The 15,903-nt window shown below is 53.9% G+C and overlaps 3 protein-coding genes across 12 annotated transcripts in view; 2 read left to right on the top strand and 1 right to left on the bottom strand.

Moving 5' to 3' along the window:
- The window catches only part of LOC6549804 (low-density lipoprotein receptor-related protein 2), a 143,968-nt gene extending 132,047 nt beyond the window's left edge, over window positions 1–11,921 (top strand). The window contains exons 8-15 of the mRNA XM_001977291.3: window positions 23–5,683; window positions 5,743–5,954; window positions 6,005–6,411; window positions 6,473–7,977; window positions 8,056–8,368; window positions 8,423–10,609; window positions 10,678–10,925; window positions 10,997–11,921. Coding sequence (XP_001977327.2) covers window positions 23–5,683; window positions 5,743–5,954; window positions 6,005–6,411; window positions 6,473–7,977; window positions 8,056–8,368; window positions 8,423–10,609; window positions 10,678–10,925; window positions 10,997–11,217 — 10,754 coding nt within the window. The 3' untranslated portion in view covers window positions 11,218–11,921. The remainder of the gene's footprint in view (window positions 1–22; window positions 5,684–5,742; window positions 5,955–6,004; window positions 6,412–6,472; window positions 7,978–8,055; window positions 8,369–8,422; window positions 10,610–10,677; window positions 10,926–10,996) is intronic.
- Window positions 11,922–12,892: 971 nt separating this feature from the next.
- On the bottom strand, window positions 12,893–14,945 carry LOC6549805 (B-cell CLL/lymphoma 7 protein family member A). The gene is made up of 2 exons (XM_001977292.3): window positions 14,254–14,945; window positions 12,893–13,988 (listed from the first exon to the last, which is right to left on the bottom strand). Exons 1-2 carry the CDS (start codon window positions 14,597–14,599, stop codon window positions 13,870–13,872), a joined length of 465 nt encoding a protein of 154 aa, XP_001977328.1. The 5' UTR covers window positions 14,600–14,945; the 3' UTR covers window positions 12,893–13,869.
- Window positions 14,946–15,167: 222 nt separating this feature from the next.
- The window catches only part of LOC6549806 (neurogenic protein mastermind), a 29,206-nt gene continuing 28,470 nt past the window's right edge, over window positions 15,168–15,903 (top strand). For 4 of the 10 annotated variants that reach the window (XM_026982624.1, XM_026982623.1, XM_026982625.1 and 1 more), the window contains exon 1: window positions 15,177–15,278. The gene's annotated coding sequence lies outside the window, so the exon portion shown is untranslated. Of the gene's footprint in view, window positions 15,505–15,903 lie in introns of all 10 variants that reach the window. The other 6 variants (XR_003408101.1, XR_003408100.1, XR_003408097.1 and 3 more) reach the window with 5 other exon arrangements.

Raw genomic sequence — 15,903 nt, 5'->3', positions numbered from 1 at the left:
CTCTCTTCTCCATGCTTTCCAGAACCCACTTGTGGATCCAACGAGTTCCAGTGCCGATCGGGTCGCTGCATTCCGCAGAACTTCCGCTGTGACCAGGAGAACGACTGCGGCGACAGCTCCGACGAGCAGGAGTGCGGTAATGTGACCTGTGGAACCTCCCAGTTCGCCTGTGCCAACGGACGCTGCATTCCCAACATGTGGAAGTGCGACAGCGAGAACGACTGTGGGGACAGCAGTGATGAGGGCGACTTCTGCGCCGAGAAGACCTGCGCCTACTTCCAGTTCACCTGCCCGAGAACCGGTCACTGCATTCCCCAGAGTTGGGTTTGTGACGGCGACGACGATTGCTTCGACAAGCAGGACGAGAAGGATTGTCCGCCGATATCCTGTCTGGCGAATCAGTTCAAGTGCGCGGATCTGAGGCAATGCGTGGAGGAGTCCTACAAGTGCGACGGCATACCGGACTGTAATGATGGCTCCGATGAAGTAGGCTGCCCCTCCATGGGTCCGAACCAGTGCAACCTGGAGAAGCACTTCCGCTGCAAGTCCACCGGCTTCTGCATACCCATCGCCTGGCACTGTGATGGCTCCAACGATTGCTCGGATTACTCGGATGAGCAGGACTGTGGTCAGATCACCTGTGCCCAGAACTTCTTCAAGTGCAACAACACGAACTGCGTGTTCAAGGCGTACATATGCGATGGCAAGGACGACTGTGGCGATAACTCGGACGAGGGAGCGGAGCACGCCTGTGTCCCACCCCCCTTCAAGTGTCCTCATGGCCAGTGGCAATGTCCCGGAGTTTCCGAGCGGTGCGTGAACATCACATCTGTGTGTGATGACACCCCCGATTGTCCCAATGGTTCGGATGAGGGTGAGGGCTGCGATTTGGCCGAGTGTGAGCACCAGGCGGGTCAGTGCTCCAGCTTCTGCCAGAAGACGCCCAACGGAGCGTTGTGCGTGTGTCCGCCGGGATCGGAGATAGGCGAAGATGGCTACACCTGCATAGATAGCAACGAGTGTGATCCGCCGGGCCTCTGCTCCCAGCAGTGCACCAACACCAAGGGCTCCTACTTCTGCTCCTGCACGGATGGCTATGTTCTGGAGCCCAACAAGCACACTTGCAAGGCAGTCAACCACACCGCCGCCTTCCTGATCATCTCCAATCGGCACTCCATTCTCGTGGCGGATCTGAAGGAGCAGGGACTGGAGAGGGTGCCCATCATAGTGGAGAATGTGGTGGCCACTGCTTCCAATATGCACACAGGCACCATCTTCTGGAGCGACATGAAGCTGAAGAAGATCTCCCGCTTGGACCGCGGCATGGAGCCCCAGGAAATCATCAACACGGGCCTGGACTTGGTCGAGGGTCTGGCCTACGATTGGATAGCCCAGAATCTCTACTGGTTGGACAGCAAGCTGAACACCATCGAGGTGTCCGCGGAGAATGGTTCCAATCGCCTGGTCCTGGTCAGGGAGAACATCACCCAACCCAGAGGCATGTGCATCGATCCCAGTCCCGGAGCAAGGTGGATCTTCTGGACCGACTGGGGGGAGAACCCAAGGGTGGAGAGGATTGGCATGGACGGAACCATGCGGAAGACCATCATCAACACCAAGATCTATTGGCCCAATGGCTTGACCCTGGATATAGCAACCAAGAGGGTCTACTTCGCCGACTCCAAGCTGGACTTTATTGATTTCTGCTACTACAACGGCACCGGGCGACAGCAGGTCCTGGCCAGCAGTCACTATCTGCTGCATCCGCACTCGCTGTCCCTGTTCGAGGATACCCTCTACTGGACCGACAGGCAGTTGAACCGGGTGTTGTCCGCCAACAAGTTCCGCGGCAAGAACCAGACCGTCGTGTCCCACCTGATCAGTCAGCCCTTGTCCATCCACGTCCATCACGCTTCCCTGCAGCCCATGACCCCGAATCCCTGCGCCGGATCTCGCTGCCAGCACCTGTGCCTGCTTAGCCCCAGTGCCCAGGAGGGTTACTCCTGCAAGTGCAAGCCGGGCTTCAAGCTGCTGAGCGAAGGTCGCTGCATCGAGGAGGAGAACCCCTTCCTCATGGTCGTCAAGGGCACGCAAATTGTGGATCTGCCGCTGAATGGCGGCGATGCGAGAGCCGGAGCCCTGGCCCCAGTGATTGGAATCGAAAGCAGCACGGGCTTGGACTTCGATCGCAAGGGAGAGACGCTCTACTGGGTGCAGGGCAGGGAGGATGACGATGAGAACTGCACCATCTATACAACGCCCTATGGCGGTGGCAATAAGACACTCTTCCTGGGCACCGAAAACGGAATTGTGGGCGCCCCCTATACCATTGCATTCGACTGGCTGGGCAGAAACCTCTACATTGGCAACCGGGTGGCCAGCAACATTGAAGCCGTGCGAGTGGATGGCAAGCAAAAGTATCGCACCATAATCCTGGCGAACGATGGATACCCGAACTCCGTGTCGCGGCCCAAGCAAATTGCACTGGATCCCACCGACGGCAAGCTCTTTTGGATCGATGAAGGTGTTCTGGAAGTGCCCATTAAGATTGGCAGAGTTGACATGAATGGACAGAACCCCATTGTGGTCTTCGAGAAGTTTGCCCATCCCGAATCGTTGGCCGTGGACACGGACAAGAAAATGCTGTACTACAGTGCCAGCAATCCCGCAGTGATCGGCTCCATGGACTACAATGGCGACGATCACACGCTGATCGCCATGAAGGACTCGCATCCGATGGCCAAGCCCAAGAGCCTGGGCATCCTAGACCACAGGCTCTACTATCTGGATCCGCTGTACGAGCGCATTGTTCGGATCGACCTGCCGCATGGCGATAATCCCAAGACCATTGTGGACAACGAATCCGATCTGCGCTCCATGATGATCTACAAGAAGCGCGCCCTGATGCAGCATCCCTGCCAGACGAACAACGGTGGCTGCAAGCACCTTTGCATTCCCGGACCTGGAGCCACCAGAACCTGTGCCTGCGGCATTGGATACCGAAAGGAGAACGAGATCAATTGCGTGGCCTATAAGATCTTCGCTGTGGTCTCCCAGCTGGACATGATTAGGGGCTACAGCTTGACCGACAGCTCCGAGGCCATGGTTCCGGTCAGCGGGCCTGGTCACCACATTCTGCACGTGGACGTGATGTACCGGGAGCAGTGGATCTACTGGGCGGAGTACAATCGTGGCTACTGGAACGGCATCTTCAGGTCGCGGCCCAATGGCACCGATTTGCAGCATGTGGTCAAGGACGGCATCGGCAGCAATGGCATCAGGGGCTTGACCATCGATTGGGTGGCCGGCAACATGTACTTCACCAACGTGTATCCCCACGAGAATTACGTGGAGGTTTGCTGGCTGGACGGCAGCAACAGGAAGGTACTGGTGAAGACAACCACCGATGCGCCACGCGAACTGGCCGTGAATCCCATCAAGAGGTTGCTCTATTGGATCGACTATGGCCAGCATCCTAGAATTGGCAAGGCCCTCTTGGACGGCAGCAAGTGGACACCGCTGGTGACATCGGGCATTTCGCTGCCCCGCGATCTCACCATTGACATGCAGACCCACGACATCTACTGGGTGGACTCGAAGCTGGACACGATTCAGAAGATCTCCTATAATGGCGTCAATCGCAAGGTAATCCGCCGAGATCTGCCCAATCCCATGGGCATCGCTGTCTACCTAAACGATGTCTACTGGGTGGACAGGAACCTGATGACCGTCTTCAAGGCGTCCAAGCATAGTGCCAATGAAACCGCCACCAGCGTGAGGACGAACCTGGAGAAGCTTAGGGACATTGCCATATACAACATCAACAATCAGCCGCAGGACGATACAAATCCCTGTGCCCATTTGGGAAACGGCGGCTGTGATCAGTTGTGCTTCAGTTTCCCACCGGACGGCGGAGCCACCGCCGGCACCTCCGGCAGGAATTTCCGTTGCGAGTGCGCCACGGGCAAACTGGGCGCCGATGAAAGAAAATGTGAGGTGGTCAATGAGTACCTGGTCTTCGCCACCAGAACTGAGATTCGAGCTGTCAACCTGGATCCGCAGTCCACGGAGGTGCCCTTCACTCCACTGACAAATCTCACAAACGTGGTGGGCCTGGACTTTGACTTCGCCCACAACCGCATGCTGTACACCCAGATCCGTCCATGGGCCAAGATTGCGTACACCAAGGCAAACAAGCCGGGCCACGATGACATCACTGTCGTGCTGAACAAGGGCATCAATCCCGAGGGCATTGCCTACGACTGGACCCAGCAGAAGATCTACTGGACGGATAGCTCGAACAACTCGATATATGCCATGAACCTGGACGGCAGCGAGCTGGTGATGATTGCCCGCGTGGAAAGACCGCGAGCCATTGTCCTCGATCCCTGCAACGGCACCCTCTTCTTCACGGATTGGGGCAGGTTCGGTACCTCCGGCAAAATTTTCCGCACCACCATGGCGGGATCTCTGAAGCGAGCCATCGTGGACAAGGATCTCTCGCAGCCCAGTGGCCTGGCCATTGACTACGATGAGCGACGCCTGTACTGGACGGATGCGGTGAGGGAGAAGATCGAGAGATCCGATCTGGACGGCCAGAACCGCGAGCTTCTGGTGGGCGCCACCATCTATCCCTTCGCCATAACCGTGTTCAGGAACTACATGTACTGGACGGATCTGCAGCTGAGAGGTGTCTACAGGGCTGAGAAGCACACCGGCGCCAACATGGTGGAGATGGTGAAGCGCCTGGAGGACTCTCCGCGGGACATCCGCATCTACAGCGCCGAGCGCCAGAAGTGCAATGTGAATCCCTGCAGGATCAACAACGGCGGCTGCGCCCAGAGCTGTCATCCGGCTCCGAATGGCAAGGCCGAGTGCAAGTGCGACGATAGCACCAAGGTGGTGAACGAGGGCAGGATGTGCGCCCCGCGCAACAACACGTGCGAGGCCAGCAAGTTCTACTGCAAGAACGGCAGATGCATCTCGAGGATGTGGTCCTGCGACGGCGACGACGACTGTGGCGACAACTCCGACGAGGATCCCAACTACTGTGCCTACCACTCCTGCTCGCCCAACGAGTTCCGCTGCAACAACGGACGCTGCATCTTCAAGTCCTGGAAGTGTGACCACGAGAACGACTGCAAGGACGGCTCCGATGAGCTGGGCTGCACCTATCCACCTTGCGTGGATGGCGAGTTCACGTGCGGCAATGGACGGTGCATTCCGCAGGCGCAGGTGTGCAATGGCGTGAACGACTGCAAGGACAATGCCACGTCGGATGAGACGCACGAACGCTGTCCCATGAACACCACTTGTCCGGCGAACCACCTGAAGTGCGAGAAGACCAACATCTGCGTGGAGCCCTATTGGCTGTGCGACGGCGACAACGACTGCGGCGACAACTCCGACGAGGATCCCCTGCATTGCGGCCAACGCACCTGCCCAACCAACAGCTTCCGCTGCCCCAACCACCGCTGCATCCCAGCCACCTGGTACTGCGATGGCGACGACGACTGCGGCGATGGAGCCGACGAGCCGCCGGACTACTGCAAGTCCGAGGGACGCACCTGCTTTGGGGATCTGTTCACCTGCGACAATGGCAACTGCATACCGAGGATCTACATCTGCGATGGCGACAACGATTGCCTGGACAACAGTGACGAGGACAACCGCCACCAGTGCAGTGAGTATCGTAGCTATCGTAGCTAATTGGGAAAAACCAATCTTATATTTCCCCCTTAGACGACCGCAAGTGTGACGAGGAAACGGAGTTCACTTGCGTGGAGAACAAGTCCTGGCAGCGCGCCCAGTGCATTCCCAAGAAATGGATCTGCGATGGCGATCCCGACTGCGTAGATGGCGCCGATGAGAACACCACGCTGCACAACTGTGCCACCCAGCAGCCCTGCGGCGAGGACATGTTCACCTGTGGCAATGGACGCTGCATCAATAAGGTGAGCAGAGAGCGCCCGAGAATCCAACTAATACGCTTCTATTGCTTCAGGGTTGGATATGCGACCACGACAACGACTGCGGCGACGGCACCGATGAGGGCAAGTTCTGCAACTCCAAGTACAAGACGTGCTCGGCCCAGGAGTTCACCTGCCAGAACTTCAAGTGCATCCGGAACCAGTCCAGGTGCGATGGCGAGGACGACTGCGGCGACCACTCGGACGAGGTGGGCTGCACCAAGGAGAACATCACCTGCCCCCAGGGCCAGTTCGCCTGTACGAATGGCCAGTGCATCGACTACAGCCTGGTGTGCAACAAGTATCCGGACTGTGCCGACGAGTCCGACGAGCCCGCCCACTGCAACGTGAACGAGTGCGCCAAGGTGGAGATCAACCAGTGTGGCCACAAGTGCGTGGACACCCTGACGGGCTACTACTGCGACTGCAACGAGGGCTACAAGTGAGATTTCGCTACTGATTTCGATTTTGATATGTATAATAATACTTGACCCATTCCACAGACTTCTGGCCGATGGCAAAGCCTGCGCGGATGTGGACGAGTGCCTGGAGCAGCCGGGAGCGTGCTCCCAGCACTGCTCCAACACCCCGGGCGGCTTCTACTGCAAGTGCGACGAGACCTACTACGAGCGGCAGAACGACGAGCACACGTGCAAGCGGAAGGACACGATCCCGCCGTGGCTGATCTTCACCAACAAGTACTACGTGCGCAACATGTCGGTGGATGGGCACCAGTACAATCTGATGCACCAGGACCTGATGAACGTGGTGGCGCTGGACTTCGACATACGCGAGCAGTACATGTACTTCTGCGATGTGACGGCCAAGACGATCTTCAGGGCGAAGTATGGAGAGGCGGACGACGAGCTGCCGCCGGAGCGGGAGGCTGTCATACGGCACGACTCCCATGGCCTGGAGGGCATCGCCATCGACTGGGTGGGTCGCAAGCTGTACTGGCTGGACCGGCACTCCAAGAACCTGGACGTCTCCGAACTGGATGGCACCAAGCGCAAGACACTGCGCAGTGGCGTCGTCGATCCGCGCGCCATAGTCGTGCATCCTGGAATCGGTTACCTGTACTTCACCTCCTGGCACCTGCAGGCCTACATTGCCAAAATGGGCATGGATGGCTCGAACTTCTCGAGAATTCTGAACTGGAACGACGGCATCGCCTGGCCGAATGCCCTGTCCATCGACTACTTCACGGACCGCATTTACTGGGCGGATGCCCACCTGGACTACATAGCGTATGCCGACCTGGAGGGCAGGCATCGCCATACGGTGCTCTCGGGCAGCAAGGTGCCGCACGTGTTCGCACTGAGTCTCTTCGACGACTACATCTACTGGAGTGACTGGAACCTGAAGGCGATCGTGAGGGCCAACAAGTTCCATGGCGCCAACTATACGGTGCTGCGGAACACCACCCATCGTCCCTACGACCTGCACATCAACCATCCGCTGCGCCAGTTGCCCTACACCAATCCGTGTGGCACGAACAATGGCGGCTGCTCCCACCTCTGCCTGATAGCTCCGCCGCCGGAGTCCACCTACCTGAACATCGAGGGCTACATTGAGGAGGGCGCGCCGATCTTCAAGTGCGCCTGTCCCAACCAGTTCTATTTGGCCCGGGACATGAAGACTTGCGTGGCCAACTGCACGGCCGGACAGCACTTGTGTGGCGGGCGGGATGAGAAGTGCATACCATGGTTCTGGAAGTGCGACGGCGAGAAGGACTGCAAGGATGGCTCCGACGAGCCCGCGACATGTGCTCCGCGTCACTGCCGGGCCGGCACGTTCCAGTGCAAGAACACCAACTGCACACCGTCGGCGACCATCTGCGATGGAGTGGATGACTGCGGCGACCGCAGCGACGAGCAGAACTGCGATCTGCCCTGTCCACTGTCCGATTTCAAGTGCAAGTCCAGCGGCAGATGCATCCTGGACAGCTGGCGCTGCGACGGAGATGCCGACTGCAAGGATGGCAGCGACGAGGACCCGGCTGTGTGCTGTACGTATCCAGTGTTTCCTTCATTTCTCCATAGTATGTCTAGGTGTTATATTCATCCCTGTGTGTCCACAATTTCAGACAAGCGCACCTGCGATCCGAAGACCGAGTTCTCCTGCAAGAACGGCCGCTGCATCCCGCAACTGTGGATGTGCGACTTCGACAATGACTGCGGCGACGACTCCGACGAGCCGGCGTACATGTGCCGCCAGAGGAACTGCACCACCGGGTGGCAGAGGTGCCCCGGCCAGTCCAACTACCGCTGCATCCCGAAGTGGCTGTTCTGCGATGGCAAGGACGATTGTCGCGACAACAGCGATGAGCTGCCGGAGAACTGCCCCAAGTGCAATCCGGAAACGGACTTCAAGTGCGGCAACAACCGATGCATACCCAAGTGAGTACTCCAAGTCCCTCGCTCCCTCCACTTGCTAATCCGAATCCGCTCCAGGCAATGGATGTGCGACTTCGCGGACGATTGCGGCGACGCCAGTGACGAGAACGAGGCGGTGTGCAAGGGTCGCTATCGTGAGTGCTCCGAGTCGGAGTTCCGCTGCGGCAACGGCAAGTGCATCTCATCCCGCTGGCAGTGCGACCACGAGGACGACTGCGGCGACAACTCGGACGAGATGCACTGCGAGGGCTACCAGTGCAAGAATGGCACCTTCCAGTGCGCCTCCGGCCACTGCATTGCCTCCTACTTCCGCTGCGATGGCGACCGCGACTGCCGCGACATGTCCGACGAGGTGGGCTGTCCGCCCAGGTTCCCCGGCGGACGCTACTGTCCGGAGTCGCGCTTCCAGTGCAACAACAACCTGTGCGTCTCGCTGTCCGACTTGTGCGACGGCACCGACGACTGCGGCGATGGCAGTGACGAGGATCCCAGCGTTTGCAGCGACTTCAACTGCGACACCCTGCGGCGCTTCCAGTGCTCCAACCATCGCTGCGTCGCCCGCTACCAGATCTGCGATGGCGTGGACAACTGCGGCGACGGCAGCGATGAGAACAACATGACCCTCTGCGCCAGCAAGCAGAAGCCCTGCGATCTCTACACCCAGTACCAGTGCGCCAACAAGCACTGCATCGAGCGGTCCCAGGTGTGTGATTTCTCCGACGACTGTGAGGACGCCAGTGACGAGTTGGGCTGCCACCACACGAGCAGTTGCTCCGAGGCCAATCGCGGCGGATGCCAGCACCACTGCCACAACCTCACGGACGGCGGTTACATTTGCACCTGCTATCCGGGCTACATCATAGCCGCGGACAACAAGAAGAAGTGCTCCGACGTGGACGAGTGCCTGACGCGGCAGCACACGTGCTCCCACCAGTGCCACAATCTGAATGGCACCTACTCGTGCAGTTGCCGCGAGGGATTCCATCTGACGGACGGCGCCAGCGGCGTGTGCCGTGCCGAAAAGGAGGATGTGGTGCTCGTGTTCGCCAATGGCCAGGAGATCAGAGGTCTGGATCTGCAGAAGCGCGAGGAGTTCGATGTGATAGCGGCGGAGAAGCGGATCGAGGCGCTGGACTACGATGCGCAGCAGCAGATCATCTTCTGGGCGGACAGTTACGACAAGACCATTAAGCGCTCCTACATGGTCAATGCCATTGATGGCCGGGCCAAGATCGGATTCGCCCAGGATCTGAACATGAAGGGCGGCTCGAAGCCCACTGCCGTGGCCGTCGACTGGCTGGCCTCGAATCTCTACTGGACCGAGATGGACAGGACGGGCTCCAAGCCGCGTGGCCGTGTCATGGTTGCCAAGACCGATGGTCGCTATCGTCGCTCCATCGTGAACGCTGGACTGGAGGTGCCCACCTCGATTGCTGTGAATCCGCAGCTGGGTAGAATATACTGGTCGGATGCGGGATCAGCGCCCAAGATCGAGGTGTCCTGGATGGATGGCTCTAAGCGCCGACCACTGATCACCGAGCTGATACGCCATCCCGCCGGCCTGACCATCGACTACTCGCAGGACCATATCATCTACTGGGTGGACACCAAGCTGAATGCCATCGAATCGATGAGAGCCGACGGCTCCCGCCGAAAGGCCATTGTGAGAGGCGACCAACTGAGGCATCCGGTGTCCCTCGATCTGTTCGAGTCGAACATGTTCTGGATGACCCGCGATACGGGTGAACTTGTGCGCCAGGACAAGTTCGGGCGCGGAGTGCAGGTGGTGCTGCATCGCAATCTTGTCAATCCGTCCGGCCTGAAGGTGTACCACGACAAGCGGTACAACACCTCGCTGCCCAATCCGTGCGAGAACTCCACCTGCTCCCACCTGTGCCTGCTGGTGCCGGGCGGCCATAGCTGTGCCTGCCCAGACGCCTCTGGACCGCCGCCCTCCCACCGCAGCACCGCCGAGGTCATCTGCAATGCTGCCGCGGAGCATCCGCGACCGGCGCCGCGAATCTGCCCCTGCCAGAATGGTGGGCTCTGCAAGGAGGACGCCCAGGGTGAGCTGGTGTGCGAGTGCATTTCCGAGTTCCGTGGCGAGCACTGCGAGACGAGCACCACGGGAGCCTTTGGCCATGGCGGCGCCAATGTCACCGCCGTCGTGGTGCCCATCATGGTCATCCTGCTGGTGATGATGGCCGCCGCCGGCGCCTGGTACGTCATCCGGAAGCGACCATTGTAAGTACCCCAGCATTACCCCCAGCATCTCCCCCAATTACCAGCCACTTTCTTGCGCACCCTTTCAGCGGCAAACTGGCCCGCATGCCGGCGATGACCTCCTCGCAGAGCGTGACCTTCCGTCACGGCTCGAATGTGGAGTTCAACGAGAGCGGCTTCCCAGGAGCCTCTGCGCCGGGCGCTGGTGACGTGGCGCCCATCGAGGGCTACAACCTGCAGACGGTGAACGCGAACAAGGCCCGCGACTTTGCCAATCCGATGTACGATGCCGTGCAGTCGGGCACCACCGCCGATCCGGGCATGGGCAACGGTTCGGGTGAGTCTTGGCGGAAAGCCAGCAGTACCATGCTTAGCAGCTAATCCATACATCGCTCTCTGCCCCCATAGGCATCTATGATGTGCCCGGCGAGCCGTCGGCCAAGGGCAAGTCCATAGGCCACCATGCGGGCGGCTCCTTCACGGAGCCCGCCTCGGCGATCATCGCGCCCAGCAGCATCACGCACAAGGCGTCGCCGCAGCTGCAGCTGCGCACCAGGGAGCTGGATCCTTCGGCGGACACCGGCAAGGACACGCAGTTCCTGGTGGAGGAGGACAAGTCCGAGTGCTGATATCAAGCCCGTCAATCGGCTGTCGTTGCGGCGGCAGTTGCGATGGCCAGTTGCCGCCAGCAGCGCCGGCAGCAGCAGCAGCAACAATCCGAGAACAGCTATCCGCTGCAGACATAACACATACTGGTCAAGCAGAGGGGGGAGCAACAGCAAAAGCCGCAGCCACACCAACAGCAGCAACATCTGCCGCCGCAACAGCAGCAACAGCAGCAGCATCAGCAGCAGGGACAGGGACGCTCTAGTAGTAAACATCACAAATCCTGGCAGGCAGCCACCGCTGGCAAGGTCACCACCAAGGTCTAGCCGTGACCCCAACAGAAACCACACACCACCCACAGAGAGGAGCAACACGAAATGGAGCAGAAGATGGAGGAGAAAGAGGTGTAGGAGGAGGAGGAGGAGGAGGCGGAGGAGCAAGTCCTCGGGGCTGGGGACGCCAATAAGAAAACATATCCAAAAAAATGATAAACATATGCAACCCCCCACAGGAGAAACCAACTAAAAACAAAAACTGTTGCAATTATTATTAAATATTTACTAAAAACAAAACTATAAATGTACACAAACAACTAAGAGAGCAACACAGCAACTTTTGTAAAGCCAATTTTTGTAGCCCACTGTTTTTTTTTTATTTTTAATTTTGTGCGAAACTAATGTTTTTTGCTAATCGAAATACTTTTGCGTAAACAGGAGGATTGTAAAAAGCAAGCAAAAACGATAAACAAAACAAAATTAAGGCAAGAAGTATATTTTTTTGAAAGCTAAATGACAATATTAACTATATATGTATGTAAATCGGAAAACAAAATATCTATATGTATACACAAGGCAATTAGGGGACGATTCCCAGCTAGGATTTCTATATATTTTTCTAAAAAATAACAAACAAAAAAGCGAGCTAAAAAATATACAACAAATTATAATATATATATATATATATATTTATATATATATATATAATATGTATGTATGTATGTGTGAACCTAAATGTATCGAGCGAAAGAGCCAACACTTTTGTGCTAAATCCAGGATAGAAAACAAGCATTCCCCATTCCCCACACACATATGTATATCTATTAATTATAATTATAATTATAATTTAATTATTTATTCAAACACACACAGACAGGACGCAGGAAAGTGCTAATAATCGAGAATACCAGGGGCTTTTCCAGATTTCCAATTCGCAATACATTCCAAAAACTTCCAAAACGTACGTGCAATCCCCTCCCCCGCCTACACTGTGCAACAAAGAAAAGCAAAGCTTTTCCTTTCCCCTCCCCCTTTTTTTGGTTCTCGCGCAACCCAATCTGCTTTTCTATTTTCTCTATTTTTTCGTTTTGTGTGTGTAGTTGAAACTTGTCGCGCGTGTTTTTTACACACCATATATAAATATATAAATATTTTATTTTTTAATTATATCATCGATTTATGAATTGTATTATGATTTATGATTTATCTTTCTCTTCGAAAGTCGTAATGTGTGTGCATTTTTTTTTCATTTTCGTTCTCTGTGCAAAATCTGTGCTTCCCTTCATTTAAGCGTGTTTTTAGCATAAATTTTAGTGAAAGATGAGAGAAACTAAAGCTGTATACGCCAATCGGGCCATATACAACGCTATATGTGAAGTTAATTGTATATTTAATGTCAAGCTACATAATGGATAACGAAAAAGAAAACCAGAACATAATAAGAGTAAAACTACGAATGAAATGAAAAACTATTTGTTGAAAGAATAAACCTTTTTTTTATTATTATACATACGGGGGGAAAATTGTAAGATGAAGAAAACTAAAACATTCAATAAAGAAAAATCATAAAAAATGTAAAAACTTCAGCGAACATACATAAATCATATTTCTATCGCGTCCTGCTGGCAGTTAATGTTAATGTCACTTCTAAATTGGTAAGTGTACTATAAAGAGGTTTACTGGTTGGGTTTTCGATTTCGCTTAATCTTTGTGCATCTATCGTCTATCGAGGGTTCATATTCGGTATCAGTTTGACTTTGCTATGATCAACCCATTCACAAACTAGAAGCTACCAATATTTGTTTTTAAACGCTTCGATTCACAGTATTTTGCATTCACTGAATGCGTAGAAAAACGTTTACAAGCGAAATGGTATAAATCTACTTATGGACGAGTACATCAATCGTTTTCGAGCCAGTTTTATAGTGAACAAAAATGTGAGCTTACGCTTATTTATGGTACGCTTATTTATTTACTATTTGTTGTCAAAACGTCTAGAAATTGAAAGTCAAAAAACTTTACACGATTTACAACACTCAGACTGGCTGTTTGTTATCTCAAGCAGCTATTACAAAATTATATATCCTTTCTAGGTTCGTAATCAAATCGATTCGCATTCTGTTCTAATAAATAACTTGTTACATTTGAGTTTAATTCTATGGACCTATCGACCATCAGCTACCCCCGCTTTGATGATGAATAAATGAGGCTTGCGGCGGGAACACCTGACAGACGTAAACTGCTAGTGTAGGAGAATTGCTTAAGTCTTGGGCTGAGGCAGATACTCTCGTCGTCATCATGCACAATCCATCTCTGGTGCTGTCGGTGCTAACCTAACTTAACTAGGGCTCTTAGTTAGTTGCTGCTGCTGCTGTAGACGCTGTGGCTGCGAATGTTTGGCTAGTCGCTCGTCTTCAATCGCTTGACGGGTCCATCGCTGCCCTGCGAGTTCGAGTCCTCAGAGAAGGGCATACTCGACACGAAGTCGGCGCCCTGACTGTCGGACACGACGGAGAAACCTGTGTGTAGATAAGGATCGCATGAATAAGACAGAGTAAACATGTTTTTTGGAATGGATAAGATTAGCTGAACACAAGAACTGCGAATAGGAGATGCGCTCTAAAGCAACAAATCAAATCTAAACACATCCCTGACTCTTTTTGGCGCCTAAAGCCAAGTGCTTGGAAGACCAGTGGGGAATGATTAAATTCTATGACATAGAAACCCTACTACTAATAGTTTCTAGAGAACCAGCACATAGTCGTCAAAATTGTATATCCTTACAGGTGTTGGAGTCCTCGGCGGTGAGTCCCTGGTAGCTGGGCGTGATTTGCGGCGGCGTGGGCGTGCCCTTCTGAGAGTTCTCCTTATCGCTCTTGCTGCCGCCAACGGGCGTTACGCCCGACCCGGTTGGCGGTCTCCGGGCAGCTGCCGATCCCGGCGAGGACTCCAGCTTGGCCTTCTTCTCGCTGGCGGAGGCGATGGGCACCCATTTGTAGATCTTCATGGTGGTGTCACTGATGGTCACCCACTTCTTCTCCCAGTGGCGCACCTTGTCCACCGCCTGCATCACCCGCTTGATGTCATCCTTCGCCCGGCTGCGCGTCTCCGCCCGCACGCTGCGCGACATGTCTGTGGGAAAATGGCGACTGGTCTGGCTGCTCCTGCTGTTCCTGCTTTTCTTGCTTTCCTCGCTTTTCCCTAGCAAAAGTCGGCGTCTCGCGAAATGCCGCTAAGTGTTTTTCGCAACTTCGTTCGGCTTGAGGATGGAACTCCCGTCTTCTGGCTTTCAAGTGGAGTTGTGTGTCGTGATTTCGGTGGTGCTCGACCAGTTGACCAGTGGATAATTAGGTTTTTTTTTGACAATTCGCAAACATATTTTTAATACAAAAAAAAATAAACATTCGATTGCAGGCGTGATTTTCAACTGATGTTATCGAATGGTTGAAGTAAATCGACCGGCAACAGTGTGACCATTGGCTAAATGTATATTAAATATTCGTGTATAAATTGTAACTTAAATGGATGTTCTCTGAGCTGCAAAATATTAATTAATAATAATTTAAAATCAATGATAATGATACAAAATGTTTTCTGTTCAATTAGTCTGGCAACGCCAGGGTTACTAAATAGTATATTCTAGTATATTTACACATACCACAGAGTGAGAGATGGGCGAAACATCGATGTCCGATAAATATCGAGTTGCCGGTATTAAGTCATCGAAGTATCGATATTCCGATGCTACGATGCCCCATCGATGGCTCGATGCTTTTTCGATGTTTTTCCACCGACCGACGAAATTATGCGTACGCTCCGCTTATTTTTTTATTTATTTTTTCGTAATCCGAACCGAACGCTCGCCGCCCATTAGAATGGAATGAAAAGTCGCACAAAGCCGGAAAAAGTGAAGTTATTTTCGCGAATTAATACTCGCAGTGCGTGCGAGCGAGAGCGATAATTAAGATGAAATTACAGGCGACGCCGAAATAAAAAACAAAAAAAACGTTGCAGCAACAACGTGCGTGTGCGAATGTATGTGTGTGCGTGCAAGTGTGTGTGGTGTTGGTATATATGAAGAGCTAGGAGAGCGAGTGAGAGGGCGATAGGAGGCCGAGGAAAAGAAGAAAAGGCAGCGGTGCAAAAGAGAACGAAGAAAAGTGGGGAAAGACGAAAAAGGCAAAACGACAAACGCACACGAAATTGAAAATTGTTGTACGAAAATCAGGAGAAAGCCCACGATCTTTTTTTTCTTGAATTTTTACCCTGGATAATTGATATCAGAAATGTGTGCGTAAGCTAACACCGATACTAACACTAATGCAGCCGCAGGGAAGGAATCGCTCCCTCGCCCGAAAGAGAAAAAGAGAGAGAGAGAAACGCAAACAAATTGGAATAAATTACAGAAATTTAAAATAAAGTAAACAACTCAAA

This window comes from Drosophila erecta, unplaced genomic scaffold (genome assembly GCF_003286155.1).
Source record: "Drosophila erecta strain 14021-0224.00,06,07 unplaced genomic scaffold, DereRS2 tig00000152-arrow-arrow-pilon, whole genome shotgun sequence".
Classification (NCBI taxonomy): Eukaryota; Metazoa; Arthropoda; class Insecta; order Diptera; family Drosophilidae; genus Drosophila; species Drosophila erecta.
Note: the sequence above shows the minus strand (reverse complement) of the source record. Positions and strands in the feature narration are given on the sequence as shown.

Excerpts from the sequence above, each read along its gene's own strand:
- LOC6549805 (XM_001977292.3), bottom strand. The coding sequence starts at position 14,599 with ATGTCGCGCAGCGTGCGGGCGGAGACGCGCAGCCGGGCGAAGGATGAC. Across the intron at positions 13,989-14,253 it reads CGCCGAGGACTCCAACACCT|GTTTCTCCGTCGTGTCCGAC; the intron begins GTAAGGATATAC and ends ATCTACACACAG.